Source organism: Neolamprologus brichardi, chromosome 7, assembly GCF_056152115.1.
Source record: "Neolamprologus brichardi isolate AB-2024 chromosome 7, ASM5615211v1, whole genome shotgun sequence".
Taxonomy (NCBI): domain Eukaryota; kingdom Metazoa; phylum Chordata; class Actinopteri; order Cichliformes; family Cichlidae; genus Neolamprologus; species Neolamprologus brichardi.
The window spans coordinates 28,832,541-28,858,225 of NC_142110.1; the positions used below are offsets into that span (position 1 = coordinate 28,832,541).

Genomic DNA, 25,685 nt, shown 5'->3' on the forward strand with positions numbered 1-25,685 from the left:
TGTCAGACATGGTCTAACCCTGGTTATTGTCTCAGATATGACGCATGACTTCTGTTGGTTTCCTTCATTTATTTCTTGTTATTTTTCAAAAATATCTGCTGCTTAAAACTTTATGAAATAGCTGCGCTCACTGTTAAAAGGAAACCCAGAAGAGCAGACACAACAAATAGAAGTGATAATACATAAATAAATAAATATATATAACAAAAGTCCACTATTGTCCTCTAAACAGGAGTTGACAAAGTCATCCTAACAGAACACTGTTATTTCCTGTTCTTCTAATCTACAGTTACACCCCATTAGCTAAGTAAACCTAAGCACATCCTATTCTAATAATTATTTTAGTCTACTCACATTATTTAGATAGATTTGGTCTTAAATATGGTCAACTTATCTCTAATAATCAGCTGTGTACCACAGGCCTTCAAGCTGGCTGTAGTTAAACCTTTACTCAAAAAGCCATCTCTAGACCCAGCAGTCTTAGCTAATTATAGGCCAATCTCCAACCTTCCTTTCATATCAAAAATCCTTGAAAGAGTAGTTGTCAAACAGCTAACAGATCGTCTGCAGAGGAATGGTTTATTTGAAGAGTTTCAGTCAGATTTCAGAGCTCCTCACAGCACAGAAACAGCTTTAGTGAAGGTTACAAGTGATCTTCTTATGGCCTCTGACAGTGGACTCATCTCTGTGCTTGTCCTGCTAGACCTCAGTGCAGCATTCGATACTGTTGACCATAATATCCTATTACAGAGATTAGAGCACGCTGTAGGTATTACAGGTACTGCGCTGCAGTGGTTTGTTTCATATCTATCAGAATCAGAATACTTTATTGATCCCTGGGGGAAATTATTTTTCGTTACAGTGCTCCATTATAAACAAACATTAAGACAGACAATACACTAACTAAGAATAGCACAATATATACAGGCATATATATACATAAAAGTCACTTGCCCCATTTCTGTAGTAGTTGTAGTAGACCACAGGCAGGAATGATTTCCTGTGTCGTTCAGTGGTGCTGTTCGGTACTCTGAGTCTTTCACTGAACGTGCTCCTGTGACTGACCAGCAGGTCATGGAGTGGGTGGGAGGTGTTATCCAACATTGTCTTTATCTTGGACAACATCCGCCTCTCCGACACCACCTTGAGGGAGTCCAGCTCCATCCCCACAACATTACTGGCCTTACGGATCAGTTTATGGAGTCTGTTGGCATCTGCGACCCTCAGCCTGCTCCCCCAGCATGCAACAGCATAGAGGATCGCACTGGCCACAACAGACTCATAGAAAATCCTCAGCATTTTCTGGCAGATGCTGAAGGACCTCAGTCGCCTCAAGAAATAGAGACGACTCTGGCCCTTCCTGTAAAGTGCTGTGGTGTTTGTAGCCCAGTCCAGTTTATTGTCTATGTGTACTCCAAGGTATTTATAGTCCTCCACAACATCAACACTGACCCCCTGGATTGAAACAGGGGTCAAGTGTTTCCTGGTCTTCCTGAAGTCCACTATCAATTCCTTGGTCTTTGCCACGTTGAGCTGCAGATGATTCTGCTCACACCACGTGACAAAGGAGTCGACCACAGACCGGTACTCTGTCTCATCATCCCTGCTGATGCATCCAACCACCGCAGAGTCATCAGAAAACTTCTGAAGATGGCAGGTCTCTGTGCAGTGGCTGAAGTCTGTGGTGTAGAGGGTGAAGAGGAAGGGGGAGAGGACAGTCCCCTGTGGTGCCCCTGTGTTGCTGATTACCTTGACAGACACACACTGTGGGAGACGTACATATTGTGGTCTTCCTGTCAGGTAATCAACAATCCAGGACACCAGAGAAGCATCCACCTGCATCGCTGCTAACTTATCACCCAGGAAGGTCGGCCTGATGGTATTGAAAGCACTAGAAAAGTCAAAAAGCATGACCCTCACAGTGCTCGCCGGCTGGTCCAGATGGGTGTAGACACGATTGAGCAGGTAGATGATGGCGTCCTCTGTTCCGAGACGAGGCTGATAAGCAAATTGAAGGGGATCCAGATGTGGTCTTACTATGGGTCGCAGCTGGTCCAGAATGTATGGAGGACCACAAGAGCCACGCGCATCAAAATAAAAAATCCTGTGCTTAATTAATGAATTGTAGAATAAAATCTGCATTTGTAAATTCATTTTTGAATTCCAATTTAATAAACTGATTTTTAAAATGCTTTTTAAGTCTTCATTTCAAAAAACATTTTTGAATTGCACTTTAATAAACTTCATTTCAAAAATCTTTTTCGAATTGCACTTTAATAATAATGATGATAATGGATTGGATTTATATAGCGCTTTTCAATGCCACTATTCATTCACTCTCACATTCACACACTGGTGGAGGCAAGCTACGGTTGTAGCCACAGCTGCCCTGGGGCAGACTGACAGAAGCGAGGCTGCCATAACGCGCCATCGGCCCCTCTGGCCAACACCAGTAGGCGGCAGGTGAGGTGTCTTGCCCAAGGACACAACGACCAGGACAGAGAGCAACCGGGGATCGAACCGGCGACCTTCCGGTTACAGACACTGTGTTAGAGGCTGGGATTTGATGAATTCATGACATATACAACCTTTGATCATCACTTATGTCCAGTTGAGAATGAATCTGTGCACTCACATATTAAATGAACTGAAATCAGTAGTGTGATCTCCTGTCTTTATATGATGAATGAGACAACTGACAGCTGTTATTTTAATCAGCCTGTCTCAGTTGTTTTAACTCACAAGTATCACAAAGTAATGTGGTAACATCTGGACTGAGGAGTTTACTGTCAGCATTTTAATCGCTAGTTTAAAGGCTGTAGGCTGCAGCCGTTGCTCTAACACTGTATAAATGTAACAGGCCTCAGTGCTGGTTCTAATAGTTTGAGCTGCTTCCAGCTTTATTTGTGAAGAGCACAGCAGCTTACAAAACACGTAGCTAGCCGGTACAGCTGCGACGTAAAACTTTCATAAGCTAAAATGACCTTAAAATAACGGGGCTATGTGCGGTGATGCTAGCGTTAGCCACGTTAGCACGTTACCTTCACAGGTGGTCAGACTTTGTAAACAGGCACTCAGTCAGAGGTTGGGCTCTCCGTTTCGCTGCAGGGTCCCTTCATTCTTCACATATCCGTGTCGAGCCGAGTGTAAATCCCGAGGCTGAACGGCCTTTGTACAAGCACACAAGCTTCTTAGCAGGGCGAAGCTATGAGCTAGAAACATCCAGGCTGGCAGCAGTGTTGCCAACTCCTCAGTAAGGAAAATCGCTATTGGCTGTCCTAAAAGTCGCTATAAGTCGCTAAATGACGTCATCACCTAATTTGCATAATTGGTCATGCTAATTTAATTGTAATCTATGTTGTTGGAGAGAGAAATAATGTAGTGGAAGAGACATAAAGTGAGTAAAAAACGTCCCAAATGCATTTAGAATTTATTTAGAACTACAAATTAAATTTATTTTAGCAATTATTGTTTTTTTAATGTCACAATTCCAACCCTGCTCCTCTACCCGGGCTTGGACCGGCAAAAGTGACCCGAAATAGGCACTCTGGTGGAGTTACTTTGTGTGTGTGTGTTTATAAGTAGTTTTAAACCTGATTCACAAAACAGCATAAGAGTAAAAGAGTAAAAGAAGAACTGACTGCATTACAGCACCCGCTGCTTGTTGAGAGTAAAAGTGATATGCGCTTTCACATCTTTTTTTAGCGACTTTTTTGAGAAAAAAAGTCGCTAGGGGGTCTGAAAACTCGCTAAATATAGCGACAAAGTCGCTAAGTTGGCAACACTGGCTGGCAGACAGCCTGTGTCTGACCAACCAATCAGAGAGCTCCTTACATCCCCCGGTGTGGCTAATTTGAATAGCAGCAGGATTTTTAAAATGAAGTTGTTAATCCAACTGCTAATCCAACTGCTAATCCACATGTTAATCCCTGAGCGAACAGGAAAGGAAAATGGATTTTGAAATGAAGTTTATTAAAGTGCAATTCGAAAAAGGTTTTTGAAATGAAGACTTAAAAAGCATTTTAAAAATCAGTTTATTAAATTGGAATTCTAAAATGAATTGACAAATGCAGATTTTATTCTACAATTCATTAATTAAGCACAGGATTTTTTATTTCGATGCGCGTGGCTCTTGTGGTCCTCCATAAGGATGAGCCTTTCCAGGGTCTTCATGATGTGGGAGGTCCGTGCCACGGGCCTGTAATCCTGGGGGCCACTTTGGACAGGGACGAGGCATGATGTCTTCCACATCACTGGTACCCTCTGCAGACTCAGACTCAGCATAAACAGTTTATGAAAGAGGAGTGAATTCTCCTCATTTGCATCTCTACCTGGTATTGAGTGAAGGTGATGGGTGGGGGAGGGGTGTCAGGAATCTCACAGGAGGCAACAACACCATGTGAAGAGAGAGGCTGGCACAGTGGTGTGGCTCTGGATTCCAGGCTGACCACAGGTGAGGTTGTGGGGGTGTGAGCAGACACTGTGGTGTCGAATCTATTGAAAAACAGATTCAACTCGTTAGCTCTATTCTCACCTCCCTGAACAGTCTGAGCTGGAACAATGGAGTCGGTGCAGAAAGTTATGTAGTCTGTGATACACTCAGTAAGCCCATTGATGTCCTCGGCGTGAGGCTCACAGAGTGTTTGCCAGTTGGTCACCTCAAAACAGCCCTGTAGTTCTGCTAAGGCCTCCTCTGACCACCTCCTAATGCTCCTCGTGGTCACAGGTTCCCTCCTCACAATTGGCACATAGCGGGGGGTGAGGTGAATCAGGTTATGATCTGATCTACCAAGTGGGGGAAGGGAGGAGGAGCTGTATGCATCCTTGACATTAGCATACAGTAGGTCTAAAATTTTCTCTCCCCTGGTGGGACAGTCCACATATTGTCTGAATGTTGGTAGTGTATTGTCCAGTGATACATGGTTGAAGTCACCCGAGATCACAATAAAGGCACTCGGGTGCTGAGTCTGTAACCGGGCTAATAAATTCCAATTTGTTCATGTAAATGGAGAGTCCACTTCACACACTAATCTTTATCACTTTCAAGCTCTGAATACACAGACTTACATATCTTTGAATAGCAAAACAAAATCTAAACATAGAAATTACATAAAAAAACACTTCAGTTAAATAACATCAGTGACACAGTCCATCCATTATTTCCCATGGAATTAGGAATTGACTTTCCTTAAAAAAAAGTCAGTATTATTAAGGTTACAACAGTACATACTATATGCATTTCCTGTATTTCTTTTGCTAGGTTTTAATGTTGGCATGCATTGTTGATTTTGCATGGATATAATGAGAGCGTAGAATGGAGAGTGTCCCTGCAGGAAATCTTCTAACACTGCCCTGTTTTTTAGAAGATCTATGCATGCACAAATGTGTAGTCTGGCAGCATGATGAGCACAAAGACACCAAAGAAACGTAATTCTTGCAGGGGCAGTGACTCACGTCTGGCTTAAGAAACTTTCTGCTTTTTGTTGGTAACACTTAAGTAAAATTAATAAAAGGAAAATTCGTCTATGACATATGCTTAGCAATCAGTAGAAGTGACGCACTCTGGTGTTTTCTGTGAGGGGAGGAATATAAAGTCTCATTGGACTTGTAATTTAAAAACAAAACTAAAAATATGCTGATAAGCAAATTAAGCCACTCCTGATTCTCTGTGCTGCCAGGATGTAGCTGCATATTTTTTATTACCTCACTATCAGGCCGCTTACAGGTAGAATATTTTTGTATAGGGTTAAATTACTTCTAAAAGAATGCAGTCTGTCCAGTAGAAGGTGCTGCGAGGTGTATCATAAACAAAATACATTTAAACAAAGTATGTTTCCAGGAAAGGTATACTAGCTGGAATACAGGAACAATAATTCTTTCAAGATGCAAAGAAAAGCTTAAAGAAAGTCCACTATTTTTAACTTGTTATGACACATTTTTCATTCTGCATACAGTTCTCTGTGTGTATTAGATTCCAGCATACATCCCCTGTGAATGTGTCTACTGTTTGTTCTCTGTTAAAGGATCTGTTACTGTAAATTAGCAGTTTTACTGAAGTCACATGGGTCCCAGTACTGAGTCTGTGACTGTGATTTGTTGATTTTCATGGTTTTGATTCCCAGTTCCAAGTCTTTAGGTTTCTGTCTCTGTGCCCTTCTTGTATTCCATGTTTCTTGTTTAGTTACTCTCGCCTCTGTGCTCCACATTCACTTTCTGTTTCCCTCTAGTCCATCTAGTCTCGCTGTCACAGTGTCAAGTCCGCGTCCTTGTGAATGTCTCATGTTTCCTGTTTTACTTTCACAGTTCCAAGTCCTGTGTTCAGTGATTTTTTTTAGTTTTGCTTCCTCCCTGCCTCATTATGTTAAATCGCTTCCAGCTGTTCTCCGAGTGTTTCCACTTTCCTCGTTTCCTCTCTGTGTATTTAAGCCCTCTGTTTCCCTCTACGTGTTGTTGCATCATCCCATGTACAGACCCTTTCCAAAAAATTTGAATATCATGGAAAAGTTTATTTATTTCCACAATTCCATTCAAAACATTAAATTTTCATAGATTATAGATTCAGGGCCCGCAACTTAAACGATTTCAAGTACTTAGTTGTTTATTTGTACATAATTTGGGCTTCCAGCTCATAAAACCCATGAAAACAGGATTTCAAAAAATTACTTAGAATACTATGAAGACATCACATTTACTTCTCATTTTTTGCAGGAAATAAATGAGGATCACATCAAATTGATCAAAATGATATGTCAATCTTCAATACTTGGTTGGGAATCCCTTCGCCTTAATCTCTGCCTCGATGCGCCGTGGCATTGAAGCAATTAGCCTGTGGCATTGCCTGGAAGCCCAGATTTCCTTGATGCTTGCTGTCAGCTCTTCTTTGTTTTGGGGTCTGATGGACCTCTTTTTTCTCTTGATAATACCGCATAGATTCTCAATGGGGTTTAGGTGCGGTGAGTTGGCTGGCCAGTCAAGCATTGTGATGGCATGGCATCTCCATACAAATCCTCGGCAGAAGGAATCAGGAAATCCTCTAAAACATTCTGGTAGACTGCTGCGGTGACCTTGGATTTAAGAAAGCAGAGTTTACCAACATCTGCATTCCTCCCCAAATCATGACAGACTGTGGATATTTCACACTGAACCTCAAGCAGCTTGGGTTCTGTTTCTCACCTGTGTTTCTCCAAAACACTTGGACCTTGATTCCTGAATGAAAGGCACACTTTACTTTCATCAGAAAAGAGGACCTTTGACTACTGGCCAACAGTCCAGTCCATCTTCTCCTTGGCCCAGTTGAGTCCCTTGCGACGTTGGCTCAGGCTCAGAAGGGGTTTTGAAGCTTTGACTCCTGCCTCATTCCACTCTTTCTGGATCTCTACCAGATTCTTGGATCTTCTGTCCGATAATCCGCTGAAGGCCACGGTCATCTCTTCTTCTGGTGCATCTGCTCCTGCCACATTTTGCCCTTCCATTAGACTTTCCATTGATATGCTTGGACGCAGCACTCTGTGAACAGCCAGCCTCCTTAGCTATGAACTTTTGTTGCTACCCATCCTATGGAGGGTATCAATGATGCTCTTCTGGTCAGTCAAATCTACAGTCTTCCCCATATTGAACCTAACTGAGACAATTGGATCAAAGTGAAGCAATTTAATGAGACCTGGAAAAACCTGTGCAGGTGCTTTGTGTTTAGTAGATGAATTATGTGCGACACTCAGTTTAAATCATTCATGCCCTGTAAAATTTGGGCTGATGTCTTCATAGTATTCTAATTTTTTGAAATCCTGTTTTTGTGGGTTTTATGAACTGGAAGCCCAACTTATGTACAAATAAACAACTAAGTGCTTGAAATCATTTAAGTTGTGGGCCCTGAATCTATAATCTATGAAAGTTTCATGTTTTGAAAGGAATTATGGAAATAAATCAACTTTTCCATGATATTCAAATTTTTTGGAAAGGGTCTGTATATTATGTGATACTGTCATTAGCTATTCAATACATATGTTTCCTGTTTATTGTGCACACTGTCACTTAAGCGCTCATTGCAGACTCAGTAACCAGGAGCTCGTGGTTTCTGCAGTCTTGCAGTTTTTTCCACTCTTTTGAGCTGTAGCCGATTGAAGGAGGCTGGTGGTGTATTTGTTTGTGGTGGCACAAACGAATTCTTGGTATCAGAGTGATCTTTGTGAACTGCTTACAAACTGTAAACACACATAAATACATAAAACACACAAGGCCGTGTTACTAATATAAGAATTGCAGACAATATCCGTGTGTTTATATTTTACAGAAAAGAATTATACTGTATAGAAAACTGAACTGATGTTATATATTATATGTAGGTTGTGTGTATTATAATAATGTACTCAGTCTCTGTGATTGATATAAAACATGTAAAAGTTCTGGCTCTTCTCCAGCGAGCATCATGCAACATCGGGACTCCACCAGTTGCTAGGTTCCTGTACCGTATCAGCCTGCACCTAATCTGTGCCTAATCTAGGAACTAGTCTGGGAACTGATCAGATAATCTGAATATTTAACCTGTGGTCTGTGTAGCCAGAGAATATCTATAGAAGAATTTGTGCCAGTCATTGTTCAAAAATGAGTAAAGTAGACAGCACACTCTGCTACCACACTTCTGTTTGGTAAGGGTTCTGAAAATCTAAGAGATCATCTGTTTTCAAACTGTGAACAGAGCCAGTTTAAGCAGAGAACATTGTTACAAGACTTTCATAAGATTTGAGTTTTTTTCACATCAAACCGCACGCATGCAGGAAGTAAAGAAAGGGAAGTGGTTTGAGAGCTCCATAAACAGTCTGCATCAGTTGGTTGGTACAGGATTTACACCTGTCAAAACACAAATACCCAGTGTAAAGTTTCATTGTGATTCAGTTTTTTCTTGCTGTTAAACGTGAGACTGACACAGCAGTGTTGTAAGCTGCTGAGTCACCGTTTCAAATCCTTTGAACAGCACTGAAAACAAAATGTTTCATCTCGAAAGCTTCATCCAGATATAATGATCAGTTTTAATTACTATACTCAGGTGCTGTGCTGATTATCTGTGTTTGCCTACTAACCTCTTTTCAAACTCAGAGCTCTTACCGACACTTTTTACTGTTTGCATTCAGGCCATTGCAGGACGTTTGACAGCTGCTGCTTATTTCACTGTATGTGAAGCAGGACTGGAGCTCACCACACATTAACTTTCATGAGATAGTTCCTCCCTCCTACAACCTCACATGCTCCCACACTGTTATTATGCCTTTGCAACAAAACCAATAAATGTGGGTCAATGCTGTCAGAGCAATTTCAGCCTCTAAAGTAAATATTTTTAAATATTTTTGTAGTAAAGTGAAGACTGACTGTGTTGTATGCAGGAGAGTTTGCCATATAATAATAATACTACTAATAATAATAATACTACTACTAATAATAATAATAAATGAAACAGATACAATAGGGCCTTCACACTCTCAGTTCTCGGTCCCTAATAACTTTATCTAAAGGAAATGTATGAATACAACAAGAAACTGTTTATTTAATTGTTTAATTAAAAGTAATAACCATAGCACAAAACAAAATCTGTACAAGATTAACAGAAGTAAACATCATAAACAGTTAATGCAAAATCATTGTTCGTCCTCTTGAATTAAAAATTGTTGTTTAACTTGAACAATTTGTTGCTATAAAGAGGCCTAATTACAAAAGGTGTGCTACTGTGCTATTGTGTAAGTATTTGTGGACCTGACTTTTAAGAACCTACAAAGAGAAACAACTGATGATCCAGTGAAGACACTATGAGCAGACTTACTGAATGGAGCAGAGATTTTATTGAGGATTGACAGAAAAGTGCATCAAGCAGGAGATGATCTTATGTGGAACAACAGAATAGAGAGAATTTGAAGAAATCAAATCTAACATGAAAGGATCCAAATGTTTCCACTCAGCCTGAGTCATCAGAAATATTTCAAGCAGTCAATCAGAGCATGAACACACATGAAGAATCCAAGGTATCAATCAGATGAAAGAAGATCAGATTTCAGGACTGGACTCTTCACAAACACTGACGAGTCAAAGTTGGATTTCTAGTCCCCATCTCTCTCATCATGCAATGATATTTGTACTGTTACTGTACATCAATTAATCTTGTATTATTAGTTGAACACAATTTTAAAATGTTGCATGCAGTGACTTTTACATAAAGCTAGGCTATGCTTATTTTTAAGAATATTAAAATGCATTAATAACATAAGAAAAAACAATCTGCTGAATTAAAAGGCTTGAGCATTATGTGATACAGTTAACTGTCATTAGCTATTGGAAGATTAAAATATGATTAACAATTAAAGGTGGAGTTTTTTTCAAACAACAACATCCATACATCACTCACATGGTGTCATATTAGACAAGTGCTGCTGAGCCTGCACCTGCTTAACTTGCCTGTATTATTAGACAAGACATGCTCCCCTCTCCATCATCATCATAACCTTCCTGGCTAATATGAAATATTATATAATATATAATAATATTATTAATTATATAATTAATTATATAATAATATCAAATAAGTTATCAAACACTTTTTCAAACTCATCACACATGTTAGTAAATGTGGTTAACTAGAGGAAATTCATTTGTTGGGATGAAAAATCACTGAATCTCGTTTATTCCACACATAGTGCAGACAGTAATTGATGTCAGAGAAGTGAACACAGACCAAGGATTTACAAGCACAGATCAGCATTTTATCCACAAAGTGCACGTGCAAACAACCAGAAAACAGCTGCTGACCTCTCAGCTTACCCAGCTCCTGGATATCGACAAACCCATAAAATAGAGACTACAGTTTCCTATGAGCATGAAACAAGTGCAGCTTTCAGCATCGATAGCTGGTTGCTGACACAAGATGGGAGTAATGTAAAGGATGGATGCAAATGAGTGAGGAACTTAATAATGGTGCAGTCTGGGAAGAAAAGAGAGAAATTTATGTTTGTTTGTTTATTAAGTTGACAAGTCTTGCTTGACCTAAAAACCCAGTGTGGTTTTTTGTGCAAATTTCCATATTTATCAAACAAAAATGAATCAAGAAAGCGAATGATTTGATGTTTAAAGTATCTCCACAGCTCAAAATCAGATTTTTAAAAGTTTTAACTTTAGTGAATCTTTGTTTTTTCACTTTTTTTTGACCACACTATAAGTGTACTGCAGAGCTACTTTGGTTCCTTCATCCACTCTGCTTCTCATCTCCTCTAGTTTCTGGACCTTCTCTGTGTTTCCTTCCTCATCCATCTTTTCAATCAGGAAGTCCAGGTGGATAATAGTGGACGCTGAATCAGCTTTCAGAGCGATCTGCTCCAGTCTGACAAGATGTTGGTAGGACTCATCCAGGAACCGTGACTTCTCTGCTGTCAGTTGGTTCATTTCACGTTCAAGATTTTGCAACAAGCTCAGTGTGTTTTGACTTTCTGCCTTGTGCTTTTCATACTTCTGTTTCACATCTTCTATAGCCCTCTGAATTTTTCTTGTCTTTGTCACATAGATCCAGTTTTCTTTCACATGATCGAATGCAAGACACTTCCCAGTGCAAACAGTGCAGCAGCCATCTTTCATGACCTCACAGTGTTTAGCATACCAGGCCATTGTGCATCCAGGATAGTGACAGTTCTCTTCGCAGATTGGACAGCAGACAGCTCCTCTATAAAAAACGAAATACATTCCACCATTTATATGTTTTTTATCTTTGTAGACTTCATCAAGTTCAACAGTGAAATTCTGATGTTTTTTCATCCCTTCTTTATGTTTCTTCAGAGCTTCTTGAATCTGTCTGATTTCTGACTGCTTTAGTTCAGTGAGTTTGATTCTTTCTTGCAGGTTTTGGATGCAGGCTGTCAGTCTGATCCGTTCATTCAGAACATCCACAGTTTTGTCAAGTTTTTGAGGTGATGCTTTTTCCAGAAAATCTGTGAAATCTCTCATTCCTTTCTCTGATATTTGACCAGCAATTTTCATGTATTCTCCTTCCTCTGTTCGGTCTTCATGCTGGCAGCTATTAAACAGGAAGTGAACAGGCTGGTTCTTCTCATTTTTGGCACAGTTTATTTTTGCTGCTTCAAGAGCTTGAAAAGCATTTTTAGGACGTCTTCCATCTGAGTGTGTGATGAGAGCTACAATGCTTTTCTCCATGTCTTTTCCAAACAGAGACATCACTGAATCAAAGATGTATGACAGTCGGTCACTCAGTCGATTAACACTCGCCTTCATCACCAGACCCACTGCATGAACTTCATGAACTCCATCCTCTGATCGGAACAAGTCAAATAATCTTTGAATGACAATCTCATCACATCCAATCCCTCTGGTGTCTCCGTATCCAGGAGTATCGATGATGGTCAGAGAGTAGGGCAGAGTTTTATCTTCAAAACCAAAGATCTCGTACACAATCACATCCGAAGTCTGACTTTCTGTCTGACTTGTATTTACGTTTTCTACGATCTGAAACCAGACTTCATCCTCCCACTTCACTCCCATGGTGTAATTGACCAGAGCACTGATCAAAGTGGATTTTCCTGTTCCTGATTCACCCACAAGTAAGATGGTTTTATTTGTTTTTATCACATTTTTTTCACCAACAGTCATTCTTGTCAAAGTTCCAAATGTCTCTTTCTTTGGTCTCAGCTGGTAGACAGCAGGAAATCCTGAAGAGATCAGATCAACATTTTCATCCTCTGATAATCTGTTACTGATCCTGCATAGAAGAAAAAATAGACTCATTACTTGCTTAAAGTGATTATTTACATGTTAGGAGTCAAAAAAAATCTTCTTGTGATTGCTTTGGCCATGCACAAAAAGTGCTAACTGGTCTCCAAACACTTCCCAACTAATAATAGCTGAGCCTACAAAAAAAAAAACAGAAATGGAGAATGTTGCCTTCAGAGTAAAAGTTGCTGCTTTTGAAATGAAAGACCTAGCTTTTACTTTGAAGTTGAACATTTTCCATTTCTGGTTTGAATGACACTTTTGCAAGTTGTCTTGCTGCTCAGTTGGTGAGTGATTATAGAAAAGTCAGGATCTCCCAGACAACCTGTGGATGACCACAGTAATCTGCTAGTAACCAAACCAATCACAAGCAGGATTCTGGGTAAGCAGACTCTTCGCGACTGATTTCGTTTAGGGAAATCATTCTCCAAGTCTGTGTGACCGAAGTTAGCTTGAAAAATAAACAGTGGCACAGGTCCAGAGATGGAGCAGCTTCAACCTTACGTAGGCTCTCGAGATGCTCGGCTACAGTACATTTGCATAGTCATTATGCAAATGTACTGTTTATAAGATCGGGGAAACCTGCAGTCAGCTGAGACTGAAGAAGTCACTTGGATGACTTACAAAACGTTTCTCCCACAAAACTCTACGTCCACATGAACAGAATCAACTTTTGGAGAGAGCAGGTAAACAAATTCCACACAAAGACGTAAACACAATGCGTGGACCCGACCCGTCAGAATCTGTGAGATGTCGGCTTTCTCACCTGACAGAATGTACGAAGACACGCCGTCAGGGCTGAAAGCAGACATCTAACAGATTCTGATGCTGCAGGTCTCATCACTCTCCAACCAAAATTGACTGAACCAGCAGCAAAAGAAGATCGAAACTACGCTGCATATTTGATAAATATCGTCATTAATTTCTTCTTATCTTTGCTGTTTTGCTTCTACTATGATAAAATCACACTTCCTGCACAGCTCTCTCGCTCTCTCTCTCTCTCTGTGTCAGTGTACTAAAACAGTTTCCCATCTCAAATCTCTGTTTTCTGCATTATTCACTCGCTTATTACGCATCAGCTTTTTTTTTTTTCAAAAATGAAAAATGAAAGTCTCATTTCTGCTGTTCAATACCGAAGAAATTTAGACTAAAATGATGCCAAATTGCAAAACTCTTAGCTGTGTCTAAAAAAACATTTGTAACATTACTCTGCTTCACTTCAGCAGCATCAGTTACTGTTCATATGTTGATTCATGGTTTTCTTTCATTTTTGTTCTACTGCAGAATATTTTTAAGGTTATCTGCTATAAAACGCCAGGTCAGGAAAATCTCCTTCATGTTTTTCTGTGTTTTATTGTTACTTTGACACAAAGGCATCTGCTGTGATGTTTACACCTCTGATGAATTCTCACAAGTATCAGCTTTCTTTTTATAGATATAAAAATATGAATATGTACTGATAAGTGATCAGAATTATAATATTTCTGACTGTCTGAGGCAAAATGTCCCCAATTCAAATCGAGTCGGATCGAAATCGGCGATCGAATCGAATCAGGACCTTGTGAATTGAAACGATGTTAGAAATCAGAGACGATACCCAGCCTTAATTTGTAGTTACTCAGCTGCATACATTCCTGCTCTTTAGGCTGCAGGTCTGGTCTTTCACTCTTCTTTCCTATTGTGTCAAATTCAGCTCATTTTGACCAGAGTCATTTTCACTCTAGTCTACTTATTTTCTTGCCCACCGTCTCACAGCCAATCAACTGTAGGTGTTTGTGCTTTAAATCTCAGTGTTCAGGGCTCACAACAGAGAGTTTCTGCTAAGTGTCCAGCTACTTCAGTTCTACCAACACCATCTAGACTCTGGGATCCTGCCCTACGTCCCTTCAGTTGTTGGACTCCAGTCTGTCAATTAGCAGTTTATTACTTCAACTCTGTACTTAAATAAATCTCTCAGATCATTTCTCCTTATTGAAGTGCTTTTAGTTGAATGTACATACCTTAATGCTGCTCTGGTTCTTTCATCCACTCTGCTTCTCATCTCCTCCAGTTTCTGGACCTTCTCTGTGTCTCCTCTCTCCTTCATTTTCTCAATCAGGAAGTCCACGTGTACATAAGCTGACACTGAATTAACGTTCTGCTGCAGTGTGACCACAAGTTGGTAGGACTCATCCAGCCACTCTGACTTCTCTCTGGTTAGAACTTTCATGACCTCATTTAGACGTTTTAAAAGTTTCCCTTTGTTCTTAAACTTCATTTTTATTTCCTCTTTGGTTCCCTGAACTCTCTTTCTACTGCTCACATACCTCCACTTGTCTTTCACATGATTTGATGTAGGACACCTACGAGTACATGAAGTGCAGTGGCCCTCTTCCATAACCTCACAGGTTTCAGGGTTGCAGGCAATTGTGCATCCAGGATAGTGACAGTTCTCCTCACAGACCATACAGCAGACAGCTCCTTCATAAAACCCACCATGTATAAGTCGTTTCTCTTTGTAGACCTCATCAATTTCAACAGTAAACTTCTTATTCTCCTGGTTTTTATTCATCAGAGCTTGTTGAAACTGTTGGATTTCTGACTGTTTCAGTTCAGTCAGTTCAATTCTTTCGTGCAGGTTTTGGATGCAGGCTGTTAGTCTGATTCGTTCATTCAACATAAATGTCTCCAGTTGTTGAGGTGAAGTTTTCTCCAGGAACTCTCTTAATCGACGTAATTCTGTATTTGTTACTTTCCATGCGTGCAATAGAAAAAACTCATTTTCATTTTTTCTCAGGAGGTTCTGTTGGTTATTAAACAGGAAGTGAACAGGGACATTTTCCTTATTTCTGACACATTTAATATTTGCATCATCAAAAGCTTTAAGTGTAGTTGTAGGTGTTCCAATCCCTGAGTGTGTGATGAGAACAACAGTGTTTCTCTCCACGTCTTTTCCGAATAAAGACAGCACTGAGTTGAAGATGTACGTGAGTCGGTCAGCAAGACGATTCTCCCCCGCCTTCACCACCAGACCCACTGCATGAACTTCATGAACCCCATCCTCTGATCGGAACAAATCCAATAATGTTTGCCTGACAATTTCATCATGTTTAATCCCTTTATTTTTTCCATATCCAGGAGTATCGATGATGGTCAGAGAGTAGGGCAGAGTTTTATCTTCAAAACCAAAGATCTCGTACACGATCACATCTGATGTCTGACTTTGTGTCTGACTGCTCTTCTCTATGATCTCAAACCAGACTTTATCCTCCCACTTCACTCCCATGGTGTAGTTAAACAGAGCGTTGATCAGAGTAGATTTTCCTGCTCCTGTTTCACCCACAAGTAAGATGGTTTTATTTGTCTTGTTTGGATTTTTTATACCTACAGTGACTGTTGTGAATGTTCCAAAGTTCTTTTTCTGCGGTTTCAGCTTGTAGACAGCAGGAGGTCCTGAACTGATACACACACTGTTCAATGAGTTTTTCTTCATCCTGCAGAATAATCAAACAATTTATTCAGTATGAAATTATATGTCTGCATCATTTGTGTTTGTACATAATTTTTCATTTTCATTAAATTTATTTAATTTATACAAACTTATATGCTTATTAAAACTAATCGTTCTGCGTAGATCTCACTGCATGTTTGGAGTAAAGAAGTGATATAATAGATGATAAAACACAATTTCCATCAATACATTTTCTACCTCTTGTCTGAAGCTGCGTCATGGGAACAGCAGCCTAACCAGAGAAGCCCAGACAACCTTGTCCCCATCCGCCTCCTTCGGCTTATCTGGAGAACACAGGTGTTCCCAGGCCAGCCGAGAAATGTCATCTCTCCAGCATGTCCTGGGCGTCCCCCAGAGTTTATCCTCTACTTCTGGTGGAACTTGCCCTTAACACTTCACCCAGGAGGAACCCATATCAGATACCCATATCACCTCAACTGGCTCCTTAGAACAGACTCAGGTCATACTCTGAGTCCCTCCTGAATGACTGAGTACCTCACCCCATCTCTAAGGGAGAACCCAGGCACTAGTATCCTTGATCTAAATGTTTTAGCCACTTCCCAGTGCTTGTGCCCATAGTTGATCCAAATATAGCTCAACCTGCAAATTGACAACTTCGGAGCCTCCCTTCATTGCACCTGTCAACCTCCTGCTCTGCTATTTCCTCATTCAAGAACAAGACCCTTAACTTCAGTAAAATTACTCAAACTCCTCCACTTGAGCACTTTTCCCAATTCTGTCTGAAACCTGTGGCCTCAGACTTAAAGGTGCTGATTCTCATTGCATGTGCTTCACCTGCAAACTGCTCCATTACAAGATGAAGATAATAAATAAACAAAGTCAGCAGAAGCACAGAATTTGCAACAAAAAACTCAACTAAAGCTTATCAGACACAACAAGGCAAATCATTGCAAACAAACAGATTTTAACGTTGAAAAAAGTGAAACAATAAAAAAACAAAACCTCTGAGATTAAAAATACAGCACTGGGGTCTGCACAGAGCTCAGCTGGTAGGATGAATGTTAATAGCACTTTAAATGATTTGGAAATATTTTACAGCAGCAAATATGCAGAGATGCATATGGCATATGGCATTTGGTGAGCACTCACAAAGGCTGGAAACACTTTACCTGGTTTTTCACGTGCACTATTATTTGCAAACTTGTTTTTGATTCATGGTACCCTTTGCAATGAAATATTTTTAAAAACTGTGAAATGCATCTCAAACATGCCTCTTCATATGTCAGTTAAAAAAAAACAAAAAAAACAAACCCAAACCTGGCAAAGTCAGCTCTGAGTTTCACCCACTCTGAGCCGTGACAGGAAGGATTTGGTTTCTCACTTTTAGCTGGGTTAACTTGTGCATACTAAAGCTTCTGTGTGCATTAAAACAACACCGTTGCTTTGTAACATGATGACTGAATTCTGGTGCTGACCACAAAGTCTGACATCTGTCTAGAACAATGTCTCCAGCCATGTGAAGGTCAAAAAGGTCTACTGTGGGCAAACTACTGTATTAGAATACCCTTATCAGTATGAGGGGGTGAACATAATCGCTTTCCAAAGTACAAAAACCTCCCACTGAGAGGACAGCTTCAGAATAACACAACCTTAATGTGTATACAGTCTGTAAAGATAACACTGTTTTCCTTGGTACAGAGTGTCTACTACCCACCAGGAAGGCTGCAGATGGATTCATTCATTATTCTTTTGTAAACTGAACCTTTACTTGCGTGACAATAACAAACACTGAGCACCTCCCTGCATGGTCTCCAACATCAGCTTCAGAGTGTTTCTTGACTTGTAAACTATGATCCAACTCAGCCCTTCAGGTCATCTGGAAAAGTTTGCCTGGTGATGTTGCTTACAGTGTAGGCTTTTCGATTGTGTAAAATAAGTGTGTCATATGATAATCCTTCGTCCAGGATGTTAACATTTTTCCTGAACAGTCACTATATTTTGTGGACACAAATCTTTGCCCATGTACAGGCGGATTCTGTTCATGTTTTTGAGCTGCATAAACACAGCTCACAAACAGTCTGTCTCTAATGAGCGGCTGAGCTGATGTTGAATGATTCACATTAGCAACCTCTGCACTGTTTTTCTTGGTCTTCATGCATAAATTATACGAGAGTTTGCATGTTTTTGTTGGCTGAATACATTTCCAAACAGCAGATGATGATCTGCTAAAGGTGGACAAACCCTCCACCTTCGGGTGTGCCACACATTTGAATTTTGCTTAATATCTGTCTTTTAACAGAGTTACTCGTCCAGACTGGTCCAGGAAACTCAAAACTGTGGTGGCAGCTGAGATGTGCATGTGGTCAGGTGCTGATTGTGCAGCCTGGTCTTGATGCTTCTTGTGTCTCTATCTTTCTATAAATTGTTCTTATGACTTTTTTTTCTTAATCTATTTTTTTTTTTTTTTGTCTGTATTGTCATTGTTTTACTACCTCAGAGGATGTCATGTTCTACTGATACTTAAGGTGGCAGTAATTCACCTACAAGCTGTTTGACCACAATTAAAGATGAACAACAGCAGGCGAGTAACTACCAGGGATCAGCTAATGAAGTGTTGTGGTCACTCACTCTGTTGCCATGGTGATAATGTGGCTGAAGGAGTCTTCACACAGCGATGCTTAAACAGGCGTTGGTCTCTAGGAAAAAAAATCAAGTGTTTATTTGATATTGACAAGGACACTTAAATACAGAACCTGTGTTTGTTCCCCTCTGTGACGCTCTCACATCATCTGAGTGCAGAATCACTCAGTGTCAGAATTACAGAGAGATTCTGTCATACTGAGAGAGTTTGTTCTTTCTGCATTCATCTAGGTTTCTACAGTTTATTGTACAAAAATGAACCGTGCTCACTCATGAATACATCTATAGATCTATAAATAGAAATATAAATCACATTTATATTTTGCTTTCCTGCTTTAAGTTTTCTGTTATTCAAAGGTGTTTTAGTTTTTGATGATAACTTTTCTCCTGCTTTCCACACTGTTAGATTTATTTATTGAATAATTTGGTTCAGTTTTTGTGAAATCATTTAGTCTGAGTTTGAATCTTAGCTTCTTACCTGTTGTCTTGGTTTCAGGAAGCTCTCTGAGGCTGAGGAGGCAGAGAGATCAGAGGGGCGTGAGTGTTCAGAGCTTTTATACTGACAGGAAGAGACAGATACTGTGTGATCACATGATCTCACAGCAAGTCACGGCAGGAGTTGCTGTACCTACTTTTCAAAACGAAGACTTTCACAGGTCTTTGAAAAAGTACCTGTAGGTGGCAGTGGGGCATGTTTAGAAACGTTACCTCAACCTTTTCAATTATTTACTATAATCCCAGTTATGTGAACATTAAGGTCAAAGCCTGCAAAGATCAAACACTTAAATAGCTGAGTCTTGTCCTTGTATGTTCATATTGCTCCACAAGCTCTAAAGAAATAAGGAAATGTGGATTTTCTCAGACATTTGTTTTAGTAACACTCAGCCAAATTTAAAATATTATGATTTCTTTTTCTTTAGAAAAAATGTATTAGCATTTTCAGTATTTCATTGCATCTTTTAACATTTTCCTTTATATTATGATGCTGGATTATTTTGATACTAACAAAATCTAATTTTATTAAAGCAGAAATGGTTAAGTAACAGAATTCGCCAAATAATCCTCTAATTTTTTAAGATTTCTGCATTATTAAGGTGATCTGGTGATAGTTACCAATGATACGCAGCACAGGACACATGATTTGGGTGTGCCTCATACTTCAGGACCTCACACAATACCAGCGACATCTATCAGAAATAAACCCTTAAATCAGAAATATATTGATCACTGCTTTATTGTTTTCAGAGAGAAACATGGGTGTAAAAACCTGAGCTCATTATTTTGGTTATCAGGCCTGCATCACTCTGTCCCTGGTTTTTGAGCTGCTCTTGGCAGAAAGCTGGTTATTAATGAACTCTCTGGGTCTTTGTATATCAATGCTAATCCTGTCGCTCACCCTGCGACTGGCATCACAATAATTAGCCCTGCTTTGTAAATCGGTTCCATGGCAAATAAACTGCTGATCAGATGTTCTTCCAGCAGTGTGAGGTTCAAAGTTGAGTTTTGTGTTCAGCTCTTATTGTTGTTTTTGGAACTTCTAAACATTTTAGCAACTTATGGTATGACATCACACCCCATGCGCCACCTTGTCAGTTTTGCTGATTGTTTTCATTGAAGTCTTGGATGATCCGTTGCTGTAAATTATGGGATGGCTTTTTCTCCTGTCCTTTCATAAATTTAATAAATGTTTCCAGTATATCCATTGCTGAAGGAGGGAATAAAGGCAGCACTGAAGATTTCTGTGGCAGAAACAAGCTTCCATAGTTTTTTGCCTTTTCTTCTCTGGGAGCTTGTTGAAGAGTAATCTGCTGATTGAGTTCAATGTGGTCTGTTTTAAAAGCTCACTCCTACCTGCAGTCTCTTTCTGATGCTTGGGTCTGACAGTTAGTGTCCCAGACGGTCATACTGAGAAGAAGCCTCGGGATATGCTGGATCAATTACAGCTCCCAGTCAGCTCGGAAGCACAAAGGTGGATGTGTTCAATGTTTAGTTTTCATTGCTCTTTATGCCTGGGACCGTTTTACTTAGTGATATTAAAGTTTAAATGAAATAGAGTCATTGCACAGACATGGTTCAACCACAACTGAGAAGGAAGGCGAAGAAAATAAAACAAACATACATGCATCAAAAACTGTTCACATTTCTTCCAAAAAAGCCTTTTTCACTTTGCAAAAACTTAGGGTTGGGGTTTTGGTCCTCACCATGACCATTTAGAGTTCATTTGGTTAAAATTTGGAAACAATAATCCTAAAGATATCCAGCAGGTGGAGCTAAAGAACAACGTTTTTCCTCCATTAAGTATACACAAATTGGTCAAAAGTGCTCTGAGATTGGAAGCACACTTTGTTACTTCAGAAGATTCAGAGAAGTGAGGAAGGAGGAAACTTCCAGGTGGTGTCCATGCAATCTGTGAAATTCATGTAAGTGAGATTATGTCAGTTTCAGGGAAATAATGAAAAGCTATGAAAAGTTATTTAAAAAAAACTAAAAAGGTGTATATAATTTTGTCTTGTCTGTATTGAAGGTAACATCCGTTCTACAAGCCCGAGCTAAAAATGACCATAAATGAAATTAGGTTAGAAGGCCACAGGGGGCTTAAATTTCTGTAATATTCTGAGAAATTCTAAAATTAAAATAATGAGCATAAGCCATTTTTCTGTGCTGATGGTGGATGCAAAGCTTTCTGAACCTGTGTTGAAAACTAGTCATTATTTGTAAGCAAAAAAGGCCATCTGCTGCTCATATCCAGGGACTGCACTCTCATGGTGGTTTCACTGCACTGACTGTATTGCATTAAGCATCACCAACTAGTAGCACCCTCAAGGATTAGTAGGCACATTGTAGCGTTATAAGAAAGAGTATTTCTGGTCTTGACAACTTGTGAGACAACTTGTGATAAAAACAATCACGCCAAAATGCATTATTGTACTTTGTATCAATCAATGAAAAAACCACAATGACAGAAAATAAAGATTTAAAGTACACAAACCTCATGAACTGGCATCCAGAGGGGCTAAATAGTCTTTTATGTTCATAGTATCTTCTTCTCTATCTTCTGTCTCACTTATTTCTTCTATTTATCTCATTTGGGGCGTTTCTTTCTCTATGTGTGGAGCTAACCTGGATCATTGGCTAGTTTAAAGGGGTCAGGTGGAGACAATTCTATGGTTTACCAAAAGATGGCGTAAAAGAGTAAGATTTACACATACAGATCAACGAAGCATTAAATGTAAAAGACTGCTGTTTTTGCTGAAATCCACTCCAACATCCAGCGGAAGCTCATCTGAGATTTCAGCTGAATAAAAGAACCTCCAGAAACTCGAAGGGTGAAATAATCAGAACTGAGTCAAGAATGGTCCATCAGTAGCTCTCTGTCACACACAATCATTGATATTTAATGTTATTTTATAATACATAATTTGTAGTTTCTATTTCATGATGCTGGGTTTCGCAGACAAGTCTCCCTTAATGACTTAACTGCGGTCTACTTACAGTTGCAGGCCCACCTTGATTTTAACAAGATCTCTGAAAATCTGGTTTTAAATTACTACATAAGAGTGTCATTTTTCATAGTTAGATGCCTGGCTGACAACTGTATAAAACAAAAACTACACACAATATTCAAAGCACATAGTGCACACTGTGGGAATTTACGACTGTGCGTAAATCCCCCTAATATTGGTATGATCCGAGCTCAGACACTAAGCGACTGAGCGAGGGGGCGGGGCTGCCTGCTAGTGCGCGGTTGGAGAAGCGCAGCGAGGCAGACAGAGGAGAACTGAAGGTCGACCAGGTACCAAAGCAAATCATTCGTACTGTACAAATAATGTAAATATGACAGTGTATCACGAAAGATTGATATCAAACTGATCACTTAACTACGTTAATTACGTTACTTGCTCTTCAAGTGAATCAACAAATGGCGAAATTAAAAGCCGAACAACAACAATGCTGTTTCTTTAGAGCAGGGGTCGGCAACCCTAGGCACGTGTGCCACAGTTGGCACGCGAAGGGTTAACTGATGGCACGGCCATAGCTGGACTGGCCATCGGGCATCCCGGCCATTTGCTCGGTGGCCCGATGATTTTTTTTATTTTGTAACAGTATAAACAATGAAAGGTGGTGGATTGGCCAGATGCTGGCCGGTGTGTAAAAATAACTCAGTTGTGTGGTGGTGGCATCGCGGACCTTCCACAGATTCAGTAAAATTAACAAGTGGTGGAGGCCAGCAGGTGGATGAGGGAGATGGAGGCAGGACGAGGAGAGACCCGAGGCGGCCGCCGGTCCGAGTGTCAGGTAAGAAGTTATGACCTGCAGTCTATCTGGGTCAGATATAAACCAAGTTTAGGCAGGGTTCGCAAAATTTCAAAATCCCTGGTAGCCCTTCGGGCAGGGACTCTTCAGTTTTTGGTAGCCCAAAATAAATTTAAGTAGCCTGAATAAAAAAGAGAGCAATTTTTTGATTGATGTTTTGTTTCCTGTTTTGTTTCCGTTACAATATTATACATTAAAGTATAATATTGTAACGGAAACAAAACATTAATCAAAAAATTGTTGAAACACAAATTACAACATTGTATAAAAATTACAACCATCAACTCAAATACTTGGTTCTAATTGAACAGAAATTTCTATGAACTTGTAAGAACTGTGTAGAACATGAATCAGTCTGTGTCAGATCCTCAATCTGAAATTTCCACTGAAGTCATGGGTAAGAGGCAAGTGGAACCAAGATCTAGGCCATTTGCTTTTTGAAGTTTGCAAAGACTGCTAAATTGTGCCAGTGGTAGTTCACTCTTTGCAACATAGTACGCTGTTTTAAACTGATTTTCAGGTTTCTTTTTAGTATGTTATTTGCAATTGGTGTTTGTTCCGGTGTTCCAGAACAAATTCCTCCAGAAATGTGTCACAGGTGACACAAATGTCACACAAGTGTCACAGGTGACACATTTGCCGTTTTTTTTTTTTTTCTGGTTTGTCGGGAGCAGCTCCTGAAATGCAAGACTGCCACATATCTGTTCGACCAACGCCAGTTGATCTAAACGCCAGTAGATCTGGAACACTGGGAAAGATATTGCAGACTGAGCAATAATGCATTTCTTGCATTTCTCATGGGTTCTAATGGGGGCCTTTCTTAAAATTACTGGTCCCAGTAACAAAGGCGCTTGTCGACTCAGAAATCGAGGGAAAACCAACAACACACCCGGCAGAACATTGTGTTATTTACACGGGTGCACATAAGTGGTCCGCATGTGCGCATTCGCTGTCAAAATAAAAGACGCGCACCAGATAAGAAGTTGCAACGCGCGTTTGCGTCCATATAAAAGGCTGTTTTTGTCCGCTAGAGTGGGATTTTCACGGCACATTCTGCACCACATCTCTGTGTGTTCATTATTTGTTTGAAGCCAGCTCACCTCCTGCAACCACTTTTCCGAGAATACGCGCTTCTTTTGTGGTTCGGACTCCTGACATTTCTTTGGAGGTGGAGGAACAGCAAAGTAATTGCTTAAAGGAGCTTCTTCGACATCTTTAAGAGTTCTAAACAAATGTCTGTCCTCCTCCAGAAAATCTTATGTATGCAAACACGCGTTGCAACTTCTTATCTTGTGCACGTTTTTTATTTTGACAGTGAATGCGCACCTGTGGACCACTTATGTGCAGCCCTGGTTATTTAGCTCGTCATATTGCAGCCACAGATTTTGTCCATGAAACCATAAAGCTGCACTTTCTTTTTGCCTTATAGTCTGATTTGTCATAATTTTTCCGTTTTGTGGTAAGCTTTTCTTTGGCTGTCACTTCTTCACCCTGACCTGTCTTATTTGGCTCAGCAGAGCTAAAATATATATCCTGCTGCTTTTACACACGCACTCACATAACGCTCAGCAATTCTCTGCGCGATCAACCTCTCACATGTTTAAGCTGCGGGAGATTTCACTTGTCATGTTTGCATAGTAAGCTAACGATTGATAAGACGATGTCAGAGGAATTGGTGCACAAATTAACATCACTCACCAATCAGTACTGTCGCTCTCTATACACAGTTCGCGCGATTGCAAAGTGAAAGCAAAAAACAAGCGCAAATTCAAACGCGATTTCAATATGTCACATATTGACAGTGGCTCACCGATGCCAATGACATAATTACCCAGCTACATTTCCGAAAGAATGCAAAAGCATTGACATATATTTTTCCTTCCTACGATAGGCTGACGGGCAGGGCAGAGATAGATTTTGGTAGCCCGACTGGAAAAATCGCTAGCCCCGGGACGTCGGGCTAGCGATTTTGCGAGCCCTGGTACTGTTGAGGAGCTGTTCAGCATGGAGTCTCTGAACTTTCTTGGCATCTAGTTTCAATTTCATCAATTGAAACTAGAAGCTAAGAAAGTTCAATTAAGTTCAATTAAGTTTAACTTGTATTGCAGCAAATTACAAAAACAGCTGCCTTTGGGGTGTTTTCTATCATACAATACAATAATAAGTATGTAAGTTATTAATGAGCTGTGGAGCTGAGCAGCCCTTTGGTTCCAGAGACTCCTGAAACTCTTTCGTGACTGCTGCTCTTCTAGGTGGTGAATGCATCAGCCTGTCATGTTGTTGTCACATATTATTTTGTTATATTACATCATCATTGATGTCACAAATGGGTTTACCTGAGCAGGTTAACTCTGAGGCGAAGGGAAAGGGTTCAAACACACAGACGCTCCACAGAGCAGATGCTTTCTCCACACAGGCACCATTGATCCACCACATTGACCTGTGTGGAGCCTTCTCTCTCCTTCCTACAGAAACAGCAGAGCCACAGGCCAGATGTTCACAAATTACAGTGACTGCCTTCGGA

The 25,685-nt window shown here is 40.1% G+C and overlaps 1 protein-coding gene across 2 annotated transcripts; it reads right to left on the reverse strand.

Moving 5' to 3' along the window:
- Window positions 1–10,648: 10,648 nt before the first annotated feature.
- On the reverse strand, window positions 10,649–18,846 carry LOC102791075 (uncharacterized). 2 transcript variants are annotated; one of them, XM_035914834.2, is made up of 2 exons: window positions 14,757–16,228; window positions 10,649–12,745 (listed from the first exon to the last, which is right to left on the reverse strand). In XM_035914834.2, the coding sequence occupies exons 1-2, from the start codon at window positions 16,226–16,228 to the stop codon at window positions 11,173–11,175; spliced, it is 3,045 nt and encodes a 1,014-aa protein (XP_035770727.2). In that variant the 3' UTR covers window positions 10,649–11,172. The 2 variants fall into 2 exon arrangements, with proteins under 2 accessions (XP_035770727.2, XP_087699559.1); XM_087843433.1 differs by lacking the exon at window positions 10,649–12,745 and adding an exon at window positions 18,836–18,846 and having other exon boundaries at window positions 14,669–16,229.
- Window positions 18,847–25,685: the final 6,839 nt, after the last annotated feature.